The 25928-nt window shown below is 40.5% G+C and overlaps 1 protein-coding gene across 1 annotated transcript in view; it reads left to right on the top strand.

Moving 5' to 3' along the window:
- The window catches only part of me1 (malic enzyme 1, NADP(+)-dependent, cytosolic), a 77975-nt gene that overhangs the window by 13217 nt on the left and 38830 nt on the right, over nt 1-25928 (top strand). The window contains 2 exon segments of the mRNA XM_085177290.1: nt 15476-15609; nt 19602-19751. Coding sequence (XP_085033416.1) covers nt 15476-15609; nt 19602-19751 — 284 coding nt within the window.

Raw genomic sequence — 25928 nt, forward strand, 5'->3', positions numbered from 1 at the left:
ATGCCATAACACTGCCTCCCCCATGTTTGAAAGATGGTGTGGTATGCTTTAGATCATGAGTTGTTCCTCTCATTCTCCATACTTTTCTCTTCTCTGCTACAAAGTCATCATGGTTTCATCTATTTTTTTTTTCAGAGTTGTGCAGGTTGTATTAGAAATTTTTTGGGCGTTTTTGGCTGTTTCCAGTTGTGGCACAGGGGTCATATAGTTCGTTATTAAGGTGTCTCTTGATTGTGGGCAATGATACTCTTGCATTCCTTGAAAGTGCTCTTGATTTGGTTAGATGTTGTAAAGTTGTTTTTCTGAACCATATGAATAACTTTGTCATCATGCACTTTAATTGTCTTCTCTGGCTGTTCAGACCCTTTGGTGCTACTGAGCGGATCTGTGCATTCCTTGTTTTTAACAATGTAGCAGACTGCTGATTTGAGGTTTTTTTTTTAGGACCAACATCAACTATATTATGTATGTGATTTTTTTTCAACCTGTAAGTTGTAGAAGCTGTCTGTTGTGATTGGGTCCATTCTGTATATTTTGTGGATATACATGGCTCATTGGTCTAGTCTACAAGTGGTCCCGGGTTCAAATCCCAGACAAGCCTAGCTGAAACTGAGGTATAATTCTACCTCTCTACCCTGAACAGCCGTAGAAACAAAGATCCTGATAATGGTGAATTAAACTGGGAAAGATAGAAAAAAGGACTGCTGTTCTTGTAAAACCTTAACTTGGTCTAAATTGATAATTTTATGTAAAATATCATAAATTTAAACACCACAGAAACCAGAAACAATGAGCTGAGTAAAGTGAGTCTGAATAAAATTTCTGAAATGTAGGAAATGTTACTTCATTTAAAAATAAAAAGGATGTCAACAATTAATTTTTGTGTATTTTGTGTATTATGTACAGATATAATGTAAAGTGTGCTCAATTTTTGTAAAATTAAAAAAAAAATAGAAAGAAAGTACCTTACATAAGCCTTATTATGTCCTGCTAAATTAAGCACCTGCAAAGGGATTATAAATATTGTGGTACAGGTCTTATTGGTCTAGGGGTGTGATGAGCACCCCATGGAACAGCCAGGACTGAAGTGAATCCTGTGTAGTGTCTGTGGAAAACTCTTCCCTTGGCTGTCAAGTATTTTCACAGACACCCAAACAGGAAAAAAAAAATGCAATGAGCAGCAGAAACATAAATTTATTTTCTCTTCACTTTCATGTGGTCAACTTTATGGCACTTGGAGCAAACAGTTGTGTTAACATGAAGTGCTCACATAGGATTGATCATGACTATTTGTAATGAAAATTCTACTAAAAGAGGAAACCCCTAACATAGTGTCCACCATACTCAAGGTACTTCTGGAGAGTTTCAGTATTTCCCTCACTATGCCAAGTTGACACATTTTACCTTTCGCTTTTCTTACATGGACTCAAATTCATGCACATGCACTCATTCATACATGCACACACATTCAAGCTTAAATTTCTGCAAGATTTTCCATCCATCAGTGTTACACCTGCAAGCACAAGGCAGAAGCCATAAATACACTTCCCATTTACACTCTGTGTACTTTTAGGACCATTTAAGAAACCCTTCACTTTTACTTTTCAGAGGGAGGAAACACTTTAGTGGTCCTCGAGGTGGCCTTTATAAAATGCAGGGAAAGATTGTTACACCTGCCATGTGCTTAACAGAAACCCACTCCTATTTATCGAAGTCCACGGTCGGTCGAGTTAGCCTATAATTATCTGCCATGTGTGGAGTTCTGAAATGAACGAGTGAGCTTTAACTCCACACAGACATCTCTGACCTTTGCCATCACATTCCTGCCTCAGACTTGTTAACTGTCTCCCTGTCCTTTGTTTATTGAGACTAACAGTTTAGCTTGACTGAGGCAAATGTCTAACCACACAGGCTTTTGATGCACTGTGTACATTCTCCAAAATTTACAGGCATTTTAGTAGCTGTCTTTTCCCCCCCTAAACCCAGCGAACATGTGCTAACCTTACGAGTATGAGTACACACACATTTTACAGTATCGGCCCGATACCCGATACCAGTATCGGTATCGGTGCATCCCTACTTCCCTTCATTTCAGTGGATTCTTTGATTGATTTTTATTTCTTTTATTTTTCCGAAGCCACACAGGTAATTACAGCTCCTCAGTCAGTCCACTGTCTGAAACAACTTGTTTTAGAGCTTTTTAAAACATACTTTTGGGGCAACGCCAGTCTTCTAATCCAGATTATTTTAAGAGGCATGTCTTAGAAACACATTTAGAACATGATGCAGGTTACTGGTATGTGCTGCTGCTTATATCAGTGATGAAACAAACATGGACGTATTGGAATTGAGTTAAATAGCAGCACAGACTTCCAGCAATCATCCGGCGCGCTTTGTTTTTAGAACAGGCCCCTTTCAGCCCTTTTCAGTTTTTGCTCGTGTGTGTTCTAGAAGGACTTTTTGTGTATTCACCCAAAGCTGAAAATAGTCCTCAGCAAATAAGCATTTTTGTCCAGTTTGAGCGATGTGTAGTTAAAAATTCAGCCGGTTTCACAGATGGTTGTTAAAAATTGTTTCTTAAAATGCAAACTGTAAAGTGCAGACAGTCATTTTTGAGGACATCTACCAAGGTTTAGTGAGGATCAGGGTGTGGCGTGGTTTTCAGACACAGCTTAGGTCACATTTCTCTAAGAGCAGGCCTTTGTTTCAGGATGCAAGGTTTTCTAATATTGCTGGTGTTTCCACTTGATTGCTGATGCTTATAGAATTTTTATGGAAAAGGATGACTTCCCTGGCCATTTTGAACAATGGGTGCAGTGATGCAAGTAGCCTTGCTTCCTCAGAATCAGGAAAGGTATTCCTGTGAAGTGTGTTTCCAGTATTCAGCAGGTTTAGGTTTACACTGAGACCTACATCACTTTCCCTTTCTGAAACCCTAGACCATTTATATGCCAACTCCATATGGAGTTTAAATGATGATCATGCTCTAAAACAGACATACATGCATACACAGACTGCTTGCTTTTTCTAAGACATGCACAGATAAGAAAGAGGAGTCAGATGGGAGGTAAGAGAGAAATTATGAGTGAGGAGGAGGAATGTTTCTAATATTTTTAAAGGAGCCTAGAGTTACAGGGAAAAGGTCATCAGTATAAGGGGTCATTATTTGTGTTGGCCAAGAACCAGTCAGTGCACACCTCAGTCCAAATTTATGGTTGCTGTATGATTTGCAGTTAAAATGCACAGAGTGAGCAAAAACACACATGCATGCACACGGTGGCATGAATGAATGCATTCATTTAGCCCTTCACTCCTTCTTTCTCTTTTCCTTCTCTTTCATCCCTCATCAATCACACACTTACGCTCTTACAGTGATGTAAAATATACACAAGAACACCATCACACACCTCTACAGTGCCCCACAGGTTGTTGGCTGTGCACTGCTAGATGCTAAAGACTGCACTATGAAAGGGTATTAACACTTGTTTTTGTTCTCTTTTTCCACCTACTTCCTTTTCAGCTCTAATATTTAAGATCAAAGCTACAGACTACTGTTGAAGTTATAGTGATTAATGCCATAAAGCTTGGAAAAAAAGCTAAATAAGAGAAAGAATGCAGGGCTCACACATTATGTATACGTGTTAGTGAGCCTGCCTAATTTTTTAGCTTATTGTTTTCAGTGTAAGTACCATAGGGACAACAGCCAAAGCAAGCTAACAGATTAACATTTAGCAAGATGACTGCTGAAAATGACTGAAAGAAAATTACATAAAACTATAGTTTACAAAATGCAAAATACAAAATATATATACATCTTGTCACGTTCCTGGGTCTGTTGACCCAGCGTTTTAAGCTTTAGTTTCTTTTAATGTTGATGTTTAAGTTCATTACGTTAGCTAAGTTCATTTGTTTATTAGATTCCTCTTGTGTTTTCTTCCCCTGTATTTAAGTTTCCCTCACCCTTTATGTGTTTCATGCTGCATGTCTTATGTTATCACATTCGTGTTGTTATGTCTGCTTTCCATTCTATTTCCTGTTTTATTGTGAAAGTCCTTGTCCTATGTGCAGTGTGTCTAGTTTTGCTTCCCCCTGTCTCATTAGGTCTGAATTGTCCCAGCTGTGGTCCCACCTGTTCCCCATCCCCTCATTATCTCTCTGTGTACTTAAGTCCTCTGTCCTCCTTTGTTCAGTGTCAGGTCATCTGTCGGGCTCCATGCTCCATGCTCCATGCTCCATGCTCCATGCTCCATGCTCCATGCTCCATGCTCCATGCTCCATGCTCCATGCTCCATGCTCCATGCTCCATGCTCCATGCTCCATGCTCCATGCTCCATGCTCCATGCTCCATGCTCCATGCTCCATGCTCCATGCTCCATGCTCCATGCTCCATGCTCCATGCTCCATGCTCCATGCTCCATGCTCCATGCTCCATGCTCCATGCTCCATGCTCCATGCTAAGTTTCATGTTCTGTGTTTTTCATGTTTATTTTTAGTTTCACCAGTTTAGATTGTTTATTCTCATCTTTGTTTGCCCCATGTATTATTTTGTGTTTCTCTATCAGCCATATTAAACAGCTTGCTTTTTGTTAATTCAAGTTATTTCCGCTTATCTTGGTGTCTGCATTTTGGGCCCTTTTTCATCATCCATACAGTCTGCCTCCCACAGACTGTGACAGAATGACCTGACCATGTTGGACCCAGCGGACATTTATTTCAGTGACTTTTTTTGAATTTAAGATTCGTGTTCCGCAACTTCGCGGACTTTGGATTATTTCCTGTGCAGGGAAGCAGGAGAAGGAGGCTATTCGGGCTCAGCTGACCCAGATAGCCACGGCTAACCCAAGATTTTTGGATTTTTTTTGCCTGAGGATATAAAGAACTCTGAAACCCTAGACCATTTATGTGCCAACTCCATATGGAGTTTAAATGATGATCATGCTCTAAAACAGACACACATGCATAAACACACTGCTTGCTTTTTCTAAGACATGCATAGATAAGAAAGAGGAGTCAGATGGGAGGTAAGAGAGAAATTATGAGTGAGGAGGAGGAATGTTTCTAATATTTTTAAAGGAGCCTAGAGTTTGGATTTTTATATCAAAATTAAGTTCTGTCCATGAAGAGAATAAAAAGGGCCTTCTATCAATGTCACACATACTCATTTTGCTGTACAAATTCTCACACGGGTGCTCTTAAGACGGTCCTGGGTTTGAATCCACTGGCTGGCTGGGGTACTTCTGTGTGTGGTGTTTGCATTTTCTCCCAATGCTTGCGTGTGTTCTATCCCATTTCCTCCCACAGCCCAAACACATGCATGGGTTACTGTGAAATGCACTTCACACACGTACACACACGCACAGTTGTTTGTCACCAGATGCCACATTTATTTATAGTTTACATATGTTATGACCAACCACAGTCTGACAGCTCCGGTCTCGGCTGATTTCCAGCCTCCTCTCCCGTCTCACTATAAAAGGGAAGGAAACCATCATCAGTCCAAATGCCATCAGCTGTTCTCACCTGTCTCCAGCACCGCCCCGTTGAGCTCACTGCACCACTCCTCCCCTGCAGCCGCTTCCGGGACCACACCTCTGCCACAGTTACGTTAACTTATTATTCTAAATTGGCTGTAAATGTAAGTGTGAGTGTGAATGGTTGTCTGCCTCTCTGTGTTAACCCTAAAATAGACAGGTGACCTGTCCAGGTTGTATCACGCCCTTTGCCCCATGACAGCCTAAGGATGCTTTTGCCACTAACAAGCAGATGTTTGACGAGTTCAGTTCTGCTTACAGCTCAGCTTATGATAAAATTTCTTTCTGTTTTCCTACGTGGCAGCACCAGAGAGAGGCTGAGCTGAGTGTGTCGGTGGTGGTGGTGGTTAGCTTTGCTGTTATATAACGATCCTGGTCGGCTGGCTGATCACAGACTTAAATAGCTGCGACTACTGGCCCATTACATCCAGTGAGCCAGTCACCCCACCAGCCAAACGCTGGCTGCCCCAGCACTCTGCCTTTGACCTCATAAAACAGCAGCCGTGCCCCCTACGTTCTTTCTTTCTTTTCCCGCTCTTTTCCTTGTTTTTGTCACTTTTCCTTGTTTTTCTAATCTTTGGATTCTATCTGCTAATCCCAGCTATGATAACAATGGGATAAATCTGTCATTCCACTGGGATATCCACTGTCTTACCCCCACCAGCTGTTTTCACAGCGTCTAGACATACATGCCTCTATTGATTAAACAAGAGGATGGCACGGTGCGCTGCTGGACAATGACGACGTCACGCGGCGTGGTTCTTCTCTTGTGGCGAGATTAAACTGACTCACTGCTCATGTTTTTGTGCCTCAAAACCAGGTCTTAGGACAGTTGTGAGTGTGGTGTGTGTGTTTGTGAAGTACGTACAAAACCCTGTGCACATTGTCTGCACAAGCTGTACGTGTTTATGATGATTTTACTTAAATTTGCATTAAAAATCACTATTTCTTTATAGTGTGTGTGTATGTGTGTGTTTCTAAACACTGCAACTGTGATGGAGGAAAAGGAGGCGTATGACTCAGTCTTTCCTTCAGCTGTTAGCCAGAGTCTCCCCCGGTGTGGGTCACAGTCAGCCAACCGAATGAACTCATCAGGACGCTTCCCGTGATAGCAAGTTTCTAATTCAGTTTCAGCTGACTCTTGATATTTACCAGTCTCCTGCATGTGTTTTGGAGTCTGAATGGGATTACTCGGCACGTCTGGGGCACATATTGTATTCAGGTTTAGGAATTGAGATGTCTACGTGGGTATTTCTTAAGCTTCAAGGCAACTTTTTGTTTTTTATGCAAGTAAAAGAAACATTGTTTTTGGCCTAGTTAACTAAGGTCCTACTTGCTACTGTAGGCTGCACATCTAACTGTATGAGTCTAAGCTGCATTATGGGGCGCACACGTGGCAGTAATAGAGGGGTAGAGTAGATGGCGCTGGTGGTGGTGTTTATGGGAACAACCTCAGCAGTCCTCTGTTCCCTGTTTGGTCAGCTGCAGCGAGATCGCTGGTCTGAGGAGCTCTGACATCACCAGCCGAAGTGAATCCAGATCTACTGGTCTATGGTGTAATAGGAGTGTGGGTGAACTTAACCGCTGTAGATGAATTTCTCACAGTCCCGTTTAATGTTACGCAAATGTTACCCCCTCTGCAGTTTTATTTCAGGTCTATTCAAAGTCAACTTTTGTATTGCCAGCCATTAAAAAGGGTGTCTCCTTTTTGCCAGGATAAAGTTTTTCTGCTCTTTGCTTTCCAAGTTGTGAAATATATCCTACCACTCTCGCCCACTCACGAAAATGCTAGCAGGGTTCCAACCATCCAGCCCAGAACTTTCTAAAAGAAGGAGTTCTGTAAGGGAAACCAGACAAGTTATTGAATGCTTTTCTTGCATTAAAATAATAATTTAGAGAATTTTGAAATTAGTCGATTTGATATTATTATGAGTAAATGCAAATGCGTTTTTTTAAATAATGATGTTGTTTATTACGGGACAAAAGCTATCCAAACCTACCTGACCCCTTTTTAAGTAATTGCAAGTAAGCAATTGTCCCCCTTGTGAAGTATTTAAATTATTTCATTTTTTAGTAAGCTAAATTCAAATAGGATCAGTTAGGTTTGGATAGCTTTTTTCCCTTGATAAATAAAATCATAATTTAAAAACTGCATTTTGTGATGTTAACCATCTAAGTGTAAAAATAAGAAAACTCGAAAGGGCCAAATACTTTTTAACAGCACTGTAGTCTCTGAAACTACAGTCTTTTAAAATGATTTGAAACTCTACTTTTCAATGACTTGTGGCAAATGAAATGTTATTGACATGTTTAAAATAGCTCCAGTATTTATTTTATTAAAGGGTCAAATAGTGCCAAAACATCAAACCTTTGAGGATCCTGAATACATGCAATTAAAAGATTACTTGATTCCCTGCCCTAGCCTCAGATTAGAGATTTACTGTACTTATGACTTGCAAATCAAGCTTACTTTGCCTCAGTTTTCTTTTAAAGACGTGCATTAACACCTCATAAACCTCTTTGCCTTTATAGCTTTACAGTGTATATGATGTGGTTTACCTGTTATTATGTACAAACCCTTTTCTGCCCTATTTTTTTCACTTTACATTTGCAGCTCTCATAAATACTGCTGAATCATTAGTTGCAACAGCAAGAAAAACATTTTTTTTAAAAAGACAGAAAAAAATGTGCATTAAGATGCAACAGATGGATGAGAGGAGGTGGGGTTAAGATGTCTATCACTATACACCACCTTCATCCAGCAGTTTATGTGCTAAACATGTTGTACATGAAGGCCATGTTGTGTATTGCCCTGGCTCTCTCACACTCCCTCTCCCACACAGCCCTGAATAGAGAAGTGCTCTGTGACCACACACACCACTGCCAGGTCTTATCTCAGTGCCAAACATTTGAGCCCTTTCCCTGTCGAAGGCCTGTGGGCTTTTGTCCCCCTGTCTGATCTGTGATTGTGGTTGAGAGAGGCTCAATGGGGAAAGGCCTCCGTTTCGTGTTAGGCTCTGGTCACTTTCAATAGGGGCTGTCTCTGCAGGAGAAACATTGAAGCTCAGGGAGCACAATAAGAAATGGAGAAAAATGAAACTCAGTCTGTGTGGCTGGCTATTATTCAAAAATAAAATGTGCGTCTATGATATTAAATGCAGCCCGTTCCCTTTTTTCTTATCTGTGAATCTTACACGTTGATTCAATATGTCTTTGTGTGCAATTACACAGTTCTGAAGTTTTCTCAGGAAGGGAATATTGTGGTTTAATTCTTTAGTTTTTGTTTGTCAGCACATTGACAAAATTACCCCCATAGACCAGTTATGTAGTCTTACAGTAAAATACAAGCCCTATTTTTGATACAAAAGAAAGAAAAATAAGGATGGTAAGGAAAGGTGATGGAAAATTTTTTTTTTTTACCTTCATTATAAGTATATTTATGTGTTTGTTTAAAGTCACATGTATATATTCCAAAGATATTTGTACTTGCTATAGATCAGACATCTATTCATTTATTTTCTGCTGTTTATCTTGAGCTGGGTCATGGGAGCATCTCTCCAGTATCTGCCCTGGGGCCTTCTCCTGGAGGCACATGCTCAGAATACCTGGGAGGCAGCCAGGAGACATCCTTGATGTTGAACCACCTCAGCTGCTTCTACTCTGAGTCCCTCCGAAATGACTGCACTACTCATCCCATCTCTAAGGGAAAACCCTGGCACCCTCTCGAGAAAGCTCATTTCCACCGCTTGTATCTGCAATTTCAGTACCTGTCACTCCTTCTTTTGGCTGCTTCTTTTAGGTGTCAGCAGATCATCAGCCTCTGTCTCAGCCTGTCCCTAGCATCCTCTTCTGACACACCAATCCTCTGCATGTCATCTTTCCCTACATCCGTGAATCTTCTCTGTGGCCTTCCTCTTTTTCTCCAGCCTAACAGCTTCATATTTGGCAAAAATGCCACTAAAACAATAACACCACAGGCATGGTTGTGAGATTGTGTTCTGCTACACTGAAATATGGGAAAGAGCTGGTGGCACTAACCTGTTACTCAAGCAGTCACATTGCTAAAAATGCAGCTTTAACCTGTAATGCAAGTTAAATAAGAGAGTTAAAAAGTCTCCCACATGTACAGATGTCAGGAGGGAGAATTGTTTTTCCTTGTTTGTTTGTTTTTCTGATGTTGTTTTTCAGGTTGCTTCCTTGGTGGGCTTGGTTTTTCAGCTCACATTACAGCTAGATAATACAGAGCTCAATTCCTACATGATTATCTGACTTGGTGGATGTGATGGAAGGCTTTGATTTGTTATGTTCTGTTCACTTCAGCAGCCAGAACTCAGTTTCCCCAAAATGAACTACAACATTACATTTACATTATTAATTATATCACATTGTTTCTTTGCGTAACATAACTGGATCTGATGTTTGTTTATACCTCGGAATATAAGTTAGTTCAAATCAAGTTATCCTTGATGAGTCTGTTAAGCTCTAAAATGCTTCGCCTGTCCCAGCAGATACAGCCCTTTTATCAGCCCCATGAGGAAACAGTTGTTTCATATCACACTGCATTGAATGCATGACAATCATATACTTGTTTCACTCGTGTTTGTAATTTGTCATCGTGTGCAGGAAATTCCAACATACAGCATTCACTGCATGCTTTTCACAGTGAAATATATCAGTGTGAGAAAGTGTTTCTGGACCGTGTTATTGTTGTGATAAGAAGCCCTCTCCTCTCGTGACATTAAAGAATTTCTACATGAAGGAATACTTGAAGGCTGTATTGAAGGGAGTGGCTTTACTGTCAACCTTAGAAGCTCAATGTTAGACTGAACTCTGTGTGGTAGTGGCTGAAGGAAATTAAAAGGCTGAGACAGCAGAATGTTTAGGTTTCTAAATCTTCATGCTGAAAAGTTGCACCAAGCCCACCCTTTGAACTCCATGGGAAGAACCGAAAGGCATTTTATCAGCTTCAAAGGACTTGTACTTTCATCTCTGTTGTTTAGCCTTCTGGCATCTAATTAGATGTTTCCTCTATCCACTGAGTGTTTAGGGGTGGGCATGGCACCAGTCCAAGGTTAAAAGCTGACACTGCCCAGTGGGTAGATTACAGGTTAAGGTTGCTACTGCGGCTTCTGGAACATGAGGCTGTGGGCATCACATGTGTTGGCACAGGGTGCGGGCACTTCAGATGTGGTTAGGGCCATGTGGAAGCTTTCTAGGGTTTATCCCGCCCAGCCCAGTTTAGGGCTCCGGAACAAGAGAAACAGAGTGCAGCAGTGAAACTCAGAAACCTGTGTTTAGACAAACAAACATAGAGATGGTTTGTGTGTATAGACGAGTGTCTACGTTTGTCACTGTACTTTCGTTTTAAAGAATATAAACCAAGAAAATATAGTGAAGACAAATGTTGATATTTGTTCTATTAAGAATATGTGGATCTTTTGTTAGCATGCTGCGTCATTTAGTTTGAGACTTTATTACATAATTAACTGAGCTATATATGTGAGTGACAGTTGGAATTCTTCTGCAAACTTTCGGTTGGAATAAAGGAGAGCAATGGTCCACATTTTTCTCCATGTGCAACTATCTTAACTTTTCAGCTGTTAGATGAAAGCTCAGGCCACCATTCCTTAAATGTATTTACCCTGGCTCGTGTTGAGAGAACGGTCTTCTTTATACATTATTAGGTCGATCGACAAGCATGTTGAGGGAAAGACAAACAAGACGCCAGGACTGAAGAGATTGGCAGTTCTTTTTACATGCTAACAACACGGGCGGTGCAGAGTCAATATTCAAGTCATAAGTCCAAAAGATGTCAAATCTGGTGTTAGTGGTTCCCACGCTTTGCCCTGCCAAACTCTCTGAACCATGTACTGCTAATCTTTCTTACCATAAAGCCATCTTATGCACCCCACCCCTGCACTCTTCTTCTGTCGTCCCAAGTGGCTAGGTCTGACCCAGCCACTAGGTTTTATCTTTAATCATGAAGTGATTCTGGAGCACGGTGTTTCCCGACTGCTGAGCTGCTCGATCCTTTGTCAGGGATGTTAATTGGTCATTTAAGGCCAGACTTAGTGGATGGCATCTGTTTCACATGTGACACTGGTTGCCTCTGAACCATGTCGGCAATTATTCTTAATGAAGCGTGGCGCTGGGAAGAACTGTGATATATTGTACAGTCTAAATTCAATATTTGCTTTTTTCTGGTGTATTTTTCTTTTTCTGTTCTTTTCTCTTTAGACCCTGAGACCTAAAGCGAACAGATTAAGACATTATGCGATTCTCTACTTAAAGAAACATGTCCAACACTGATGTCTCTCAGGTCACAGAGTTCACTTGCACAGCAACTTCGCACCAGGCTAAAGGTGCATATTTTTGAGTATGAACAAAAATGATTCCTGGCAATAAAAAATCGGTCTCCTAAAACATTCTTCTAATCAGTTAAATTTTCTTGGCACATTGCATGGAAGGAAATAAAACATCACCAGCAAGGAGTTAACAGTGTGAACATCACATTTTTGCTGTATAAAGTGCTTTGAGTGCTCAGGTAGAGTAGAAAAGTGCTATATAAGAACCAGTCCAGTTAGTGTATGCAGGATTCCTGCATTTGTCTGACTGGATGGCATTCTCGGAGCCATGAGCCATTCTCCTTCCTTAAATGTTTAAGTAAGCAGAATTTTTATCTCACTTGAAAATTATATTTGATGACCTACTTTTTTTTATTTAATTTTATTATCCACCTTAGTAAAGTACACCATGCACATCTGACTGCAAAGTTTCCTTCCACACTATTATATCTCTGTCTCTTGTTTCCCTGTCTGCTAACTAGACGAGATGTGGCGGTCTCAACTGCTGTTTCAGCCTGAACCATACTGAAGTAGTCTTCCAGTAGGTGGACAACTGGTTCATGTGCTGCTTTGCAAAGCTCACCAAGGCAGCAGAGCAGAGTAAGGCAAACATTTATCCTATCCCTCCCTGATTCTGGTTCTGCTTCAGGTTTCTTCCTGTTAAAAGGGAGTTTTCCTTCCCACTGTTGCCAAGTGCGGGCTCATAGGTGGCTGTTCCATTATTGGGGCTTTTCTCTGTATTATTTTTGGCTCTGTGATATAAATAAAACTCAAATGAATTGAACTGGATTAAGTATGCCCATTATAAGCGTGCTGGCTGCCATCGACAGCTGCAGTTCAGTGGAGCTACATGCACCAGATTCAACACAAGACTATAAGCACAACTGCTCTGTTACTTTCTAACATTGGAAGTGCATGCAGGAATGGAGTGCATCCTTTATTAATGTCCATAGTGGTTAGCATTGCTCGTACTAAAGGAATAATCAGCTTACTTTAGCATGTAAAAAAAGTTCTTTTGAAGTACCAAAAATAAGTGCCGCTGGGTTTAAGTGCACTAATATCTTGGCTCTTTAAAGTACAGTCTCATGACTGATGTGTATCTGTTGTAAAGTGTGGTAAAAATAGAACATGTGTATTGTAAATAACCTGAAATGAACAACAGCAGAAATGTCCTCAGTCAGGACAAGTTTTGGGCGTGTTTGATTTGAGTCATTAAGCAGCCAAAAACATCACTCAGTTAGCATGCAAATGCTGTTTTAAAACCCTTCCTGCACATACAATCTGACCGTGTGAGTGAAAGTGAAATCTAATGAGTCTGAGTAGGACGTAAGCGCACAATTGGGCAGGCTAATTATAGAGCTACATGTGTGCAAATCTGCTCAGTTAATCTGTGCAAGAAAACCATTTCTCCCAAAGGAAGTGTAAGCCAGCGCAAATAAAGCATGTTTCGGCTAATTAAAGGCTCCCGTTTGTCTGTTTATGTGGGTGTGTGTTGAGTGTTTTTAACTTTAGTGTTCAAATGTGAGTTGTGTCTAAAGCAGCCAGTCCCCAGAGGACACCAGTGTGTGCTGCAGCCAGTGAATCTCAGCTAATGGAGGAACATTGTGAGGAATCTGATTTTATAGGCTCATATTAAGCTCATTTTGCCGTGTGTATTTTAAGACTCTCGCATAGTCTGCTGCTGCAGACATGTCCAGCTGCTGCTCCAAACTCACATAGAGTCTGATGAGAACAGCTGGCTCTCTGAAAAATAGAAAATGTCTTTTGATAATTGGGGAAGGTTGTAATTCAGAACTGCTTCTGTCCTTTTGAGGTCCGTTAAGTACAGGCTACACAGAGCCTCGGCTAACGACGGACAGATTGGGGTGCATAATTCAGTATCTCAAATGACTGATGCCTTGTTTTTCCCTGAGTCAAGTTTAGATTTAGTACTGTTACTAAAAAAAGAAAACAGATTTATGAGACTTCATGTTTACATGCTGTTAACTTATGTAGTTACATACAGTAATTCCTGCATGCTGCTAGGTAATTAAGAAAACACAAAATCCTTTTCTTTCAGATCTCCTGCCAAAAAGGGCAATGGCGTGTCTTTGCTTGTTTCTTTCGCCTCATTACCCAGAATCATTTAGATTAAATCTAAAACCAACAGTTTGGAAACCATCTGCTTTTTTATTCAAATAATGCAAAGCTAATTTGAAGCGTGTCTGTGGTCAGCACTGATGGTTCACGTGACGTCAAAATTGCAGAATGTTATTATTCTGTGTCTCATGCTTTGCTGCTTTTCTGTAGCAGCGGGTCCTGTGATCAAGTGCCTTTTTTTTAACAACTTCAGAACCATTTTAATACCACCAGAAACATAAATGTGCCAGAGGTTTGGCAGAGTTGCACGTAAATGGTTGGTGGCCCGGGGATGGAAACCAGCACAGGGACGTTTACAGTCGGGCTTCGCTTCTGTCTTACTAGTCAGCAACAGTAGCTGGCGTGCTGAAGCTGAGGTTTCACTGGGTCGCTGCACTTTTATGGATTGAAAATGCTCGACGTATCATGCCTCACTTGCAGAGAATAGTCAAAGCTGTTCCAGTCTTAAACATGGGCTTGATGCTTGTTATGGGTTTTTTGGAGACAGCCAGGCTTTCAGAGGAGCTGAAGTATCCAAAGTACCCCACCTCTTTCTACTGTCACTTTAAGATGCATTACTTCTCCTGAGTGTGTTCAGTCTCTTCTTTGTATGCTCCACTCATGCATGTTTTTCCAGTATTCCAGTTCAGGTCAGGGGGTGAACAAGATAAAAGACAACGCAGAGGTCAAAGTTGAAACAGGTTATTAGCCTGAGCCCCGTTATGTACGTGGCTTTGTCGGTAAATGTTGACATCACACCAGAATGTGAGTTAGCAGCGGCATATCTGAGAGCGAGGAGCCCGTCTGAGAGCAAGCAGTCAGCCGGAGCTGAGGACAAGTTTAACCCACCTTAACCCAAATAAGTGGTGAATGTGTTCCATAAAATATTAATTTATTCACATTTCACAGCAGTATTGCAACACAAACCATGATGATTAGTGCTGCCCGCCTCATACACACAGGTTCCCCAGAGTGAGCTCTCTTTTGGATTAGGAACGGCCATCACGGATCATAGCTAAATATCTTAATCCAAAACTAGAAACAGAGACCATGGCATAAAATGTTTTTATATACACAGTATTGCTGTTTAGGGTCAACAGTAACAGTGTAACAGACACGCACAGTGACTGATAAGTAAATGTTTTTGGATAAGTTGCTGAGGGTAATGAAAAGTGACAGAGGACCTGAGTCAGACATGAAGCTGACAAATAGGGATGCACTCAGACTGATGCATGAGTGTGTGTCTAAATGGTTCTTATGATTCATTTAGAAAATTCCAAAAATGCCTACCTGCCATTAACGGAGAGTCAGATACTAAGAGCTCAGTAAAACAGACTTTTGCATTCCTGTATGCTTACTATACCAGATAGTTTGGGAGTCACAGTCAGTGGTTTCACCCAGTCTGAAGGTCATGTGTGTGTTATTATGATGGCAGACAGTGGATTTTGATTGTGTGTTTATTTTGTGCCTGTGTGTTTGTAGGGCATGGCTTTCTCCCTGGAGGAGCGTCTCCAGGTGGGGATCCACGGCCTGCTGCCTCCCTGCTTCGCCAGTCAGGACATGCAGCTGCTGCGAGTGCTCAAGAACTATGACATGAAGAGAGATGACCTGGACAGGTGAGACTGGCACAGTCTAACATAGATGGGAAATCTCTTCACAGTCAAGCTGCAATGACTTACCCACCTTATTTTCTATCAGCTTCGAATCAGCAGCCCATGAAGGGTTGAATTTCAACTAATCCTCCTAGTGCACGCAGAGAGTTCCACATCTGGAAGCCTTCAAGACACGAAAGGGATTAGTGATCCACCCCTCTAAAGTCCACATCCATCTCCTAACCCCATAGATGTTACCTAACAAACCTGCACGCTATTCTCCCCATCTCTCCTGCCACCTCTTCTTGTTGTCGTACCCTCCATGTGGTCCAAATGAAAAGTGCAGACAGTTTTACATGCTTCATTAGACTCAATGCTGTTACCATTGTGCAATGAAAGGGCCATTTGCAAACATTTCAGTTCGAGCTCTTTGATCAGTCAAAGTCATCGTCTGGTTTACTGTTTTGAATTATCTGCAGCGCGCTGAATAATATGTGTTTGTGAAGCTGCCCCTCGCTCTAGTTAGCTGTCACTATAATGCTTGTGAGACAGGATTCAGGGTCAGCAGGAATTACTGTAGATAGCTTCTTAACAGCCTCCTCATTTTTCACCATAGCAACAGTGCAGCGTCAGCATATAAAAACAGTTATTACAAGCCTGACATTGCCATTCCCATGCCCTATCGGTGTCATTTACAATCCCTCCGGGACTTGAGTGTCTTCCAAACTATGAGTGTTGCTGTCGTAGATCACAGACTGCTATTTGCCTGTCGTTGCTCGAGCATGCTGTGTTTACATAGTCTGTCCTGTGACTCTGAATCCTTCTTTGGTGTTTAACGCTAGATGTTGTCATTCATTTTTTTATTGAGCATAACTCAAAATGTCATCTTCCCATACTATTTTAATCCCACGTGTGGAATTTGTCTTGGTTTTGAATTTTTTGAAAAAAGAGAAACGGCACTGTGAGCACATGCGTTTGCCATTTGAGATGATGGAGCGACTCGAATGCTTGCTGTGACTGCACCGTCAACACAGGAAATGGATGTTCAAAGCCTTCGCCAAGCCCAATACTGCAGGACATAAAATGGTACAGCTGAAGGGGAACTTCACATCCAGTGATGTTGTTAAAAGGCATTAATATATTTAAAATGAGCCAAGGCTGAGCAGAGCTTGTTGATCACTCATGCTAAGACAGATAAAGGAAGAGATAGATGAGGTCCTAAGTCAGCTGCCCCACTAGGTTGACTTTAAAGGAAACAATGCATCCAATAAGTCAGCAGGGATACTGCTTTATAAAGCAGTGTGTACTGTAAATATTGCTGTTTCCTGGGTGTGGGAGTGTGCTCCCTTTTAAGGTTAAAAATGGAGAAAGAATTTTTTCTTAACATTTGCCAGCATCAAATCAAACCATATCACCCCACAGGAAATTATTAGGATTTTCTATGGAGACGTAACTAGTTGTGTGGTTTTTTTTGATGGTTTGATGACTGACAATCACAACTGAAGTCATTAAAATGTTGAAGAAAAATGTAAAATGTCTATTATTGTGCTCAACTGAAGCCACGTGTCGACGCAGATCCCACCTTTTTTCTCAGTCGTGCCCTTCTTTGTGTTTCGGGATCTCTGTTGATTTTGCTCATGAAGACCAGTTTACTTTCAAATCTTTTACTTTTCTCTCAGCCCACCAAAGAAAGAAAGGATTATATGGTGAAAATGACCAAATGTGATCATCACATCTCACTTTTGCCTCTCTTTAAATTCCACACACAATGAAACATACATGGAAATACAGTGTATAAGGCAAAAGCAGAGTTTGTAGAGTTCTAATGAACTTGAGAGTCAATATTTTGCATGAACTCTATTCAATACCTGAACTCTCTGAGGCAGCTTTCTTGTCATTTCTTTAAGTAGTCTTGAGGAATAGTTCACCAGGCTTCTTGAAGGACATTTAAAACTCTTCATTAGCTGCTTTTTCTTCTGTTCTCTGTCAAGATCCAACACTGCTTTAATAATGTCGAGCTCCGGGCTCTGGGGAGGCCCATCCATGACTGACAGTGCTCCATTGCGTGTTTTTCTACCCAGGTATGCTCTTACTGCAGGACCAGTGGGTTTGTGTTGCTGAAAACTGGAGCCAATCAGACACTTTCTAGAAAGCTTTATAGAAAAGCATAATAATAATAATGATAATAACTTTATTGACTCCAGAGGGAAATTTATATGTCTGACACAGCTTATCTGCTATTTGCATGAAACTGAAAAACCTGATGGGTGTGAATGATTTTCTGTAACTCTAATAACTAATTTACATAGCTTTAATCTCAGCCATTGCTTCAATTTTCTTTTAAAAGGAAATCTTTTAATTTCCTTTTTTACAAGTCCATAATTTACTCCCTACTTTTCCCCCTGGCACTGATGTGGGTTCTGCACTGTTCCAGCAGCTTTTGAAGGTAAAAATAAATATTCACATGTTATCAGCAAATGACATTACTAACGGCTGTTTATATGAGTATAAAAACATTTCAGTGTCTTTTAAGTGTGGACCATAGACTGTGTCAGCACACCTGCCAATTAATGAATTGCAGTTGGTAACCTCTGGGTACCAACCGCTCACCCATCATGCAACACCCTCAGGCTGTGGGTGACGTGCTTTAAATTGCAAGGCGATAAAGCAAGTCACCTGGTGGGAAGCAACCTGTCTTCAGTTAGTCAAGGTCAAATTGGACTGACTGCAATCATTCTCAAACAGATTGGTGAAAGGTTGCCAATGTTTCAACAAGTCTGCTGAGCAGAAAGTCATTTTGCAGGTAAATCACTGTCTTACAGAAACTGTCACTATTTATGGAGGAATTTCTGTTTCAAATCTGTGAGCTTTTACATGAAAGTCTGTTGGAATCAGCTCTTTTGGAATTGCAGCTTTTGGCACTTCCAAGTTCTCTTCATTTTTTAGCCCTAGAGGTTGCCATTTAGTGTAGACTAGAACAAACCATTCACAACTGTTTTGTCACCATTTCCTTTTCCTTTTAAAAAGACAGACTCTCTTTCTAGTGTTTCAGCAACAGAGACAAGCTTTCATCATGCCACTCTGGCCAGACAAAGAGCCCCAGAGTAACATTTTCCACTCTCTTTTTTTAGTGCTGTGAATTTTGAAGTTTTGAATCTGTCATTTCGCCTGAAACAAATCCATTGAGCAAAAACCCCCAGAAAACCTCAAGGGCAGTTTTTTTCCTGTAGTTTTTGGTTCTCCTCAGCAGATCATGTTTGCTCAGGTGTCATGGACACAGTTTCATCACTTTGGTTCTTACTGTAGGAAACAGATACATACTGTTTTTGAGTCTTCAGTAAATAACACATTGAAGGCTACATTAATTAAACTTTTTTTATTATATGATACTTGAAAAGCAAGCCATTCTATGCTTATATTTGGGTTCATCAATATGAAAACACATTTCTTCAAGAGCAGCTGTCAGCACTGTGCATTGTGCAGGTGCTGTGGGCTAACCTATAGCAGAGAGGCCGCGCATGCTTTTTATCGTCTCAACAAGAGGCACCCTTGTGCTCTTGACTTCATGGAAACTTCTGTGATCAGGAGTAGAGCCCTTTCAGGCATGCTCTGCTTAATTTGGTTCAAATGCAAACCTTCAGTTCCCAGTAAATCTACAATCACAGTCAAAAGCTTGTGTAGGTTATCTGAGAACTATTTTTTATTCACTTTATTTGTTTCAGTCATTTGGAACACAAGTAAAAGATTTCTTCATAAATCAGGTTTTAGGGGGAATACTTCTCTTCTTTTCCTTCTTTCTCATTTTTTTTTCAGTAGCTTCAGTTCCTTTAATCTCCCTGGTTTGTGCACTGTTGCAGCCAGGTGAACACAGTGTTCTCTCATCCCTAAGTCTCCTTGATAGTCTCTCGCAAACATCCAGGATTTAACATCTGACTTCAATAAGCTTAGGTTAGCAGCTACCATTTGTCAAGATGCTTAAGATTAACATGCTCTGTTTTCTTCTCTGTCACTCCCAGATATGTGTTCCTAATGGGGCTCCAGGACCGCAACGAGAAGCTCTTCTATCGGGTGCTGTTGTCAGACATCGAAAGGTTTATGCCCATCATTTACACCCCCACTGTGGGTCTGGCCTGCCAGCAGTATAGCCTCATATTCCAAAGGCCTAGGTGAGTCACTCTCACAGTGTTTTTCTTCCTCTTATATTGTGAAATGGTACATTCCTAAACCAATAAACCCACTTAACATTACATTTATTATCAGCTTATTTCAGGCAATGTTGTTATCCCTCAGTTGGTCTTTTAACACTCAGTTATTAAGAGTTTTATGGTACTGGCTGCTGTGCTCAGTATCAGAGAGCATTTCTTTCTGTCTTTTTCTTACTGCTGGCTGTGTGGCATCTATATTTCACTGCTTCAGGCTGCCCTTTTACACACGAGTCCCACTGAAAAGAAGTGCCTGGTCACAGGTGTCAGCTAGTAACATACCATAGACTGATGGTATAAGGATAAAGGCAAAATGCAATGTAAATGCACATGGCAGATTGTTTATGGTGTTCAAAAAGGATGAGAGATTCACTGGAGAGACAATATGCTAAAAAAGTTGACAGGCAGCAACAATAATATTGTTGAATAGCACAATCTGGGATTTAATCAGTTGTGTAGATCATTATTTCACCCAAGGCTAAAAGCAATATAAATGTGTGCCAACAAATGACTGGTTGCACTGTAACGAAACCAGAAGCTCAAAGACTCTTAACCTATGTGTATGCTATGTTGGAACTGGACTCTTTGATGCTATAAAATCTGAAACAAACTTGGAGGTTGCGGTAGGCCTTAAAGTTGTAGTTTGGTTGGACTGCTCAGCTCGAGGAAAAACCGCAGTAACCTGTTGAAATCAGTCCAGCATTTACCTTGACTGGATCTGGATCTGGCTCTGCTCCTTGTAGACATTCACAGGTTTCCCTTTCTTCTCTACTGTAAATGCACACATGCACACATGCACACACGCACACACACACACACAGACACACACACACACACACACACACACACACACACATGCACACAAACATTTCTCTGATTGTATCTGTTTTCTTTCACCTAGGTTCATCTGGTCCAAGTCTCTCACTATCTGACAAATAAATTCCCTGAGCAGCTACTACTAGATATTGAGCTGATACTGCTTTCACTCTCGTTCTGTTTTTCTTGGATGCTCCTCCTTGCATTTAACCTTTTTCAGGTGGTTACAAGTGCTCTGTTTGCTTCCCACTGAAAAAGGCCACCATTTTACTGTCCTCCACAGGCCCTTAACCTCACTTAATTGGAATTATAATTATTGACTCTGTTCAGCCTCAAGCAACCAAGCAATTTTAGCTACTAAAATGACAGGAGTGGAGTCATTTATTGTTAGTAAACTACTGTCAGGAGCTGTAAAAAATATAAACCTTCATAATATACAGATTCAAATATGAATCTTCATCAATGATGACCTTAATCTTGGGATAACATTTTTTTCTAAATGTAGGCTCCTAAGTCTAGGCCATCATGGGTGAAAATACAATCATTCTAAGTGATACACAAAAACCATTTGCATATTTCCAAAAGACACTTTCTTGTCTCCAAAACATAGGGTTAGGGTTTGATATCACTGATAACTAACTAACAGGGTTAACTAAAGGTGACTACTAAAATAGTTTAACAAAGAAGCTGGAGTTAGACAGTTAACCTGATAGAATGGTAAAACTTACGCTGCTCTTACATTACTTCCCTCCATACTTACACATGCTTTGTCCGATGGAGAGATGTCTCCTCACTGTCAACTACAGCCACACCAAGTGCTCCAGAAGTACTTGGTTTGAGTACTCATAATAGTCATTTGCTGAACATGAAATGCTTTACATTGCTCACTTTCAAAGGTCACCATTTTGGCTGTGCAGTTGGAAGTAAAAGGAGGATATGTTGTCTACACCAATGATTGTGCCAATATAAGCTACCTAGCTAACAGTGCCTGATTGCACTTGAAACCACATATTACATTTATCCAAGAATTGTTATGTGTGTTAAATTATCACCTTTATTGTAGAACAGTCTAGTTTTATGTGTGGTCAGAAGCACAACATGTACAGCTGATAATCACGCTGCAGTAGCTACCACAACAGTTACAGTCATGTGTTACAAGTGTTACAATAATGTCTTGGAAGCAGCTACTTTCTGCTACTCCAAAGTTACAAAGGGTAACTCCACAAACTTCATTCAGGAGATTACCACAGATACCCTCACTGACATAACCCCAAAGAGAATTAAATCTTCTAAACCAGAGCGCTTTCACTTGTTAGGTGACTGTGTAAAACACTGTACTATGGATTCACTCAATCTAACACTAACCTTTCAAAAAGTCTTATTCTACATAGCTACATATGTAGTGTAGTAACAGAACTGACCTAAACTGAAACCCAGTAATAACCTTAGAAATCAAAGAATGATGTCAGAAGGGTCGTGTATATTTTAAAGATACCAAGTAGCAATGGGGATCTACCAGTATTCCCTGCTATCAGGAATCTGGTCTGCAGCAGCAGCAGAATTTTGCTTTATTGAGTCCTGGTTTCATACAAACTCTTCGGATTCTTTGGATGAGCTGTGAAACCGCAGTTTTCCAAATTGTGTCCAAACAGTTTTATTTTAAACACCTACCTCTGGTACATTTAAGGTGCTTGGAAACCAAAATTCTCTCAGGCACATAACATTATCCAACATCTTGCTGTTTCCCCATCCTTGCAAAACTATTTGGAAAATATTCCTAGCATGCTTGCCTTCTTCTCACACTGAGCTGCCTGGAGGAGTCATTTTATACACTCCCTCTGTCTCAGAGCAGAGTGAGCCAGAACGTGCTGCCAGAGCCTCCGGGGTTGGGAGCTTGGCCTCTTTGAATGCGCATCAGTGGGTCGGTTAGCAGAATACACCGGGGATGAATCCGACTGCCTTTAAGAGGCTCTAAGAGATTTGGATTTTCAGTCAGGTTGCTGCTCTGTACTGACATAGCCTGAGAAAAGAACAATGATATCTAGATTACTGCATTTTAAATCCCATGCTGACTGAAAGACTTGAAGAACTGAAGGACTTCTATAAAACTACAGACATTAGTTTTATAGAAGTCCTTCAGCAGAGGTTAAATAAGTGAACAGCATTTGCTATCCCAGTGAGCTTCTTCTTCTTTTTTTTATCTTAACAGCTGCAGGTGGTTATATTGCACGATGATCTCATGTAATCTGTGGTTCATATAAGTACCCTGAAAAATCTGCTGCTGAGGAGAAGTGATGCCTTTTGGAGAAACTTGGGTGATACATGTCCCTTTGCAGATCACACAAAATTCAAATATGAACACATGTTGCACTGATGAATTACTATGTCAACAAGAGGGGGAAAAGGTTTGCCAGAACTTATAATGATGATTGCTGTAAGCAACTAATCCTGGAGTCACACTTGTAAAAATAGTGGTTGAAGACCGTGGCATGACCAAAATTACTCCAACTGTGCACAATGAGCTACAATATTGTTGCCTTTGAAGACAGGAGACCAGATCTGGGACAGTTTGTGGTTAGTTGCTGTCTTGCTGTCTTGTAAATGGCAAACATAAATCATTAGCGAGGGTGATTGTTCCAGTCTACAAGCTGCAAAGGCGTACTATCCATCCACTGGACAGACTTATGGTAACATGGGCTGTGCTTGTTTTAAAGAGCCTTTGAATAAACTCTTCTTTCACCTGTTTTCCTCCAGCCCCTCTCCAGTTTTGTCATTTCTCTGTAACGTTATGGAGCAAAAAGTGGACATCTTAGTTTAATGAACACGTCCTTTGTGTCATATTGAAAAACCACAAGCAAATATGAGTAATAGCATTTTCCATGGACTTGACTGTAAGGAACTACACCACCTTTACAATTTGTGTTACTGCTGAGGACACGTGGCCATCATTTTGGTGTTTTTTTTTTTTTTTTTCTATGATCCTGAAGGATAAGGTCAGGTTTCAGATTTGTTCTGGGTACATCTGGTGTAAAAATCCATGCTTCTGTTTTTGCTTTTTACTCAGAGGAAATTTGAGAAATCTTCATAATGGATTACTGATGTCACCATGCATCCATGTATGTGAGTGCATATGTGCACAAATGTCTTCTATACTGACCACCCTAGCAGCAGATTAGGTTCTAATCACTGGCATTCAGGTATGAGACTTTCTGTGTGGAAGCAGGAACCCCTCTTTGTCTCATCTGATTAGCAGCTAATCTACCTCTTGGACTAAACACTCTGACACCAGGACTTGTAGCAGAGGCTCAAAGTTGAGCACTATTAACTGTCAAACCAAGGCTTTTTTCACTGATCTTAAGATAGGACAGAGACAGTCGGACAAAGGAATACATTCACATCATGAGAAGATTTGTGCTTCTGCTTACTTTTGTTGGTTTGTAAGCTTGTGAGCAGATAGTGTTTAGCAGATAATGTTAGCCTGTCTTCATCACACAAAGTTTGTTTCTGTTCTCACCATAAATATAGGTTGTGTACTTTTGTTTGACAGTTGAAAGAGCCCACTTGTGATAAATGAAAATGTTTTTCAGCAGAAACACGATTCCAAGTGTAGTTTGAAAATAATTACCTCTAGCTGAGCCATTTCCAGTGCTCCTGTGACCTCTTTGGTGTGTCTAAAAAGAAATCCTCATAGGCCCTTTTACCACTACCAACCGTGCCTTTTCAAGGGGCCCTTGTCATAAACGATATGAACCAATCCATTTTCCTGATGGAGATGGAGTGGATTCCACTTTGAGGGGATCTGTATAGTTTTATCTGTCAGAAGCTGGAGGCTTTCTTAAAACTAAGAGGCATTCTTGAAGGCAAGGTGAAGAACCTTTTCTTCTTCTTTTAAAAGTCTTAGCACCAGTGTGCACCATGTGATATGATATACAGAAACTATTTTTTTCCTATACATTTAGCTCTTAAGCCCTTTCAAAGATGGATTGTGTTATTAAAGACAGGGCATGTGAGAAAGGCATGTTGTCAGATCAATCTAATCTGATTTATTAGAAGTATGTGGCTGATGGTGTTATGATGCCTTTCCTATCTGAAAGAGTGTATTTTATTTTCAATGAACAATGTAAAAATGAGTTAATTGTAATGAAATGATTCTTTTTTTCACATTTCTTTTTCCTCTGATGCTCTCATTTTGACTTCAGTTGGAAGGTAACTGCACTTTTCATCAGTCCTTGATAGCCCAAACTCACTCACACTGAATTTCAACCTAAAAAAGATCTGTCTAGAAGATTTACAAATCGTAAAAGGTTTCTGTAGGTAAACCTATCGATCACTAACAGTTGTCCAGTTGGTTGTGTCACCAGATCTCTGAGTTTCTCATGTGCTTTTGCATTGTGCTCTCGATCAAGAGATTATTTTTGCCATGACTGGACAGCCTTGAGGTTAGCAGGGACAGAAGTGGTTTAAAGTATTAAAATGTAAACCTGAAAGCTGATGTTTGTGTCTTAATTTTGCTTTGTGTTTTAAATCTAATTGTGTGTATACATTTTCTTTACAATAAAAACTGTACTGTAGCATCACTTCAACAGACCCAAGCTAAGTCTTGAGTGGCTGTTCTTTGATTAAGTCAGAAGTCGAGCTACATGAGGTTATAATGAAAGGCATCAGCTGAAGACTTAAAGCTGCCCCTAAAGGGACACGTGCTGAATGATGAAGTGTTCCAACATCGCAGATTATGGGCTTTTGAGCTGTGACTTCAGGCCCACACACAGTGTTACACTGCAAGCGTGTGCATTTAGATTGATAAGCATGCAGGACAAGTTAAAAAAAAGAACTACATTCTTCTTCTGGATTGTTAATCCACACAGGACTACTGAACCATGATGAACCACAAGTAAAAGAAATTTCACTTACCCCACATATGTGAGTCTAAGAGAATTTCTTTCAAAATTTTGAGTGATTGCATGACTTTTAATGATGAGTTTATTTACTGCATTTTTTCTTTTTGGTAGACCATGAGAGAACTCAGAATATGCTTTGTTTGATCGGGAGAAGTAAAGAAGAAGTGGGGAGCAGAGAAATGGTTTGGAATTACACTGACCTCACGAAGAAAGCGGCAAACATTTGGAAATAATTTCACTCTGGACTTTGAGGACTTTGTATAACAATATAGAGCTTATGTCCAAGGAAATGTTCAAGCCAGTGAAAGCAAAGAAATTTTAGGACACAGCAGACCTATCCCTTTTTATGATTTCATATACAGTTTAAATACACTTTAGTGTTACAATTTACTGTGTAAACGGGGAAAGTAATCAAACTAAATATATC

Source organism: Neolamprologus multifasciatus, chromosome 11 (genome assembly GCF_963576455.1).
Source record: "Neolamprologus multifasciatus chromosome 11, fNeoMul1.2, whole genome shotgun sequence".
Lineage (NCBI taxonomy): Eukaryota > Metazoa > Chordata > Actinopteri > Cichliformes > Cichlidae > Neolamprologus > Neolamprologus multifasciatus.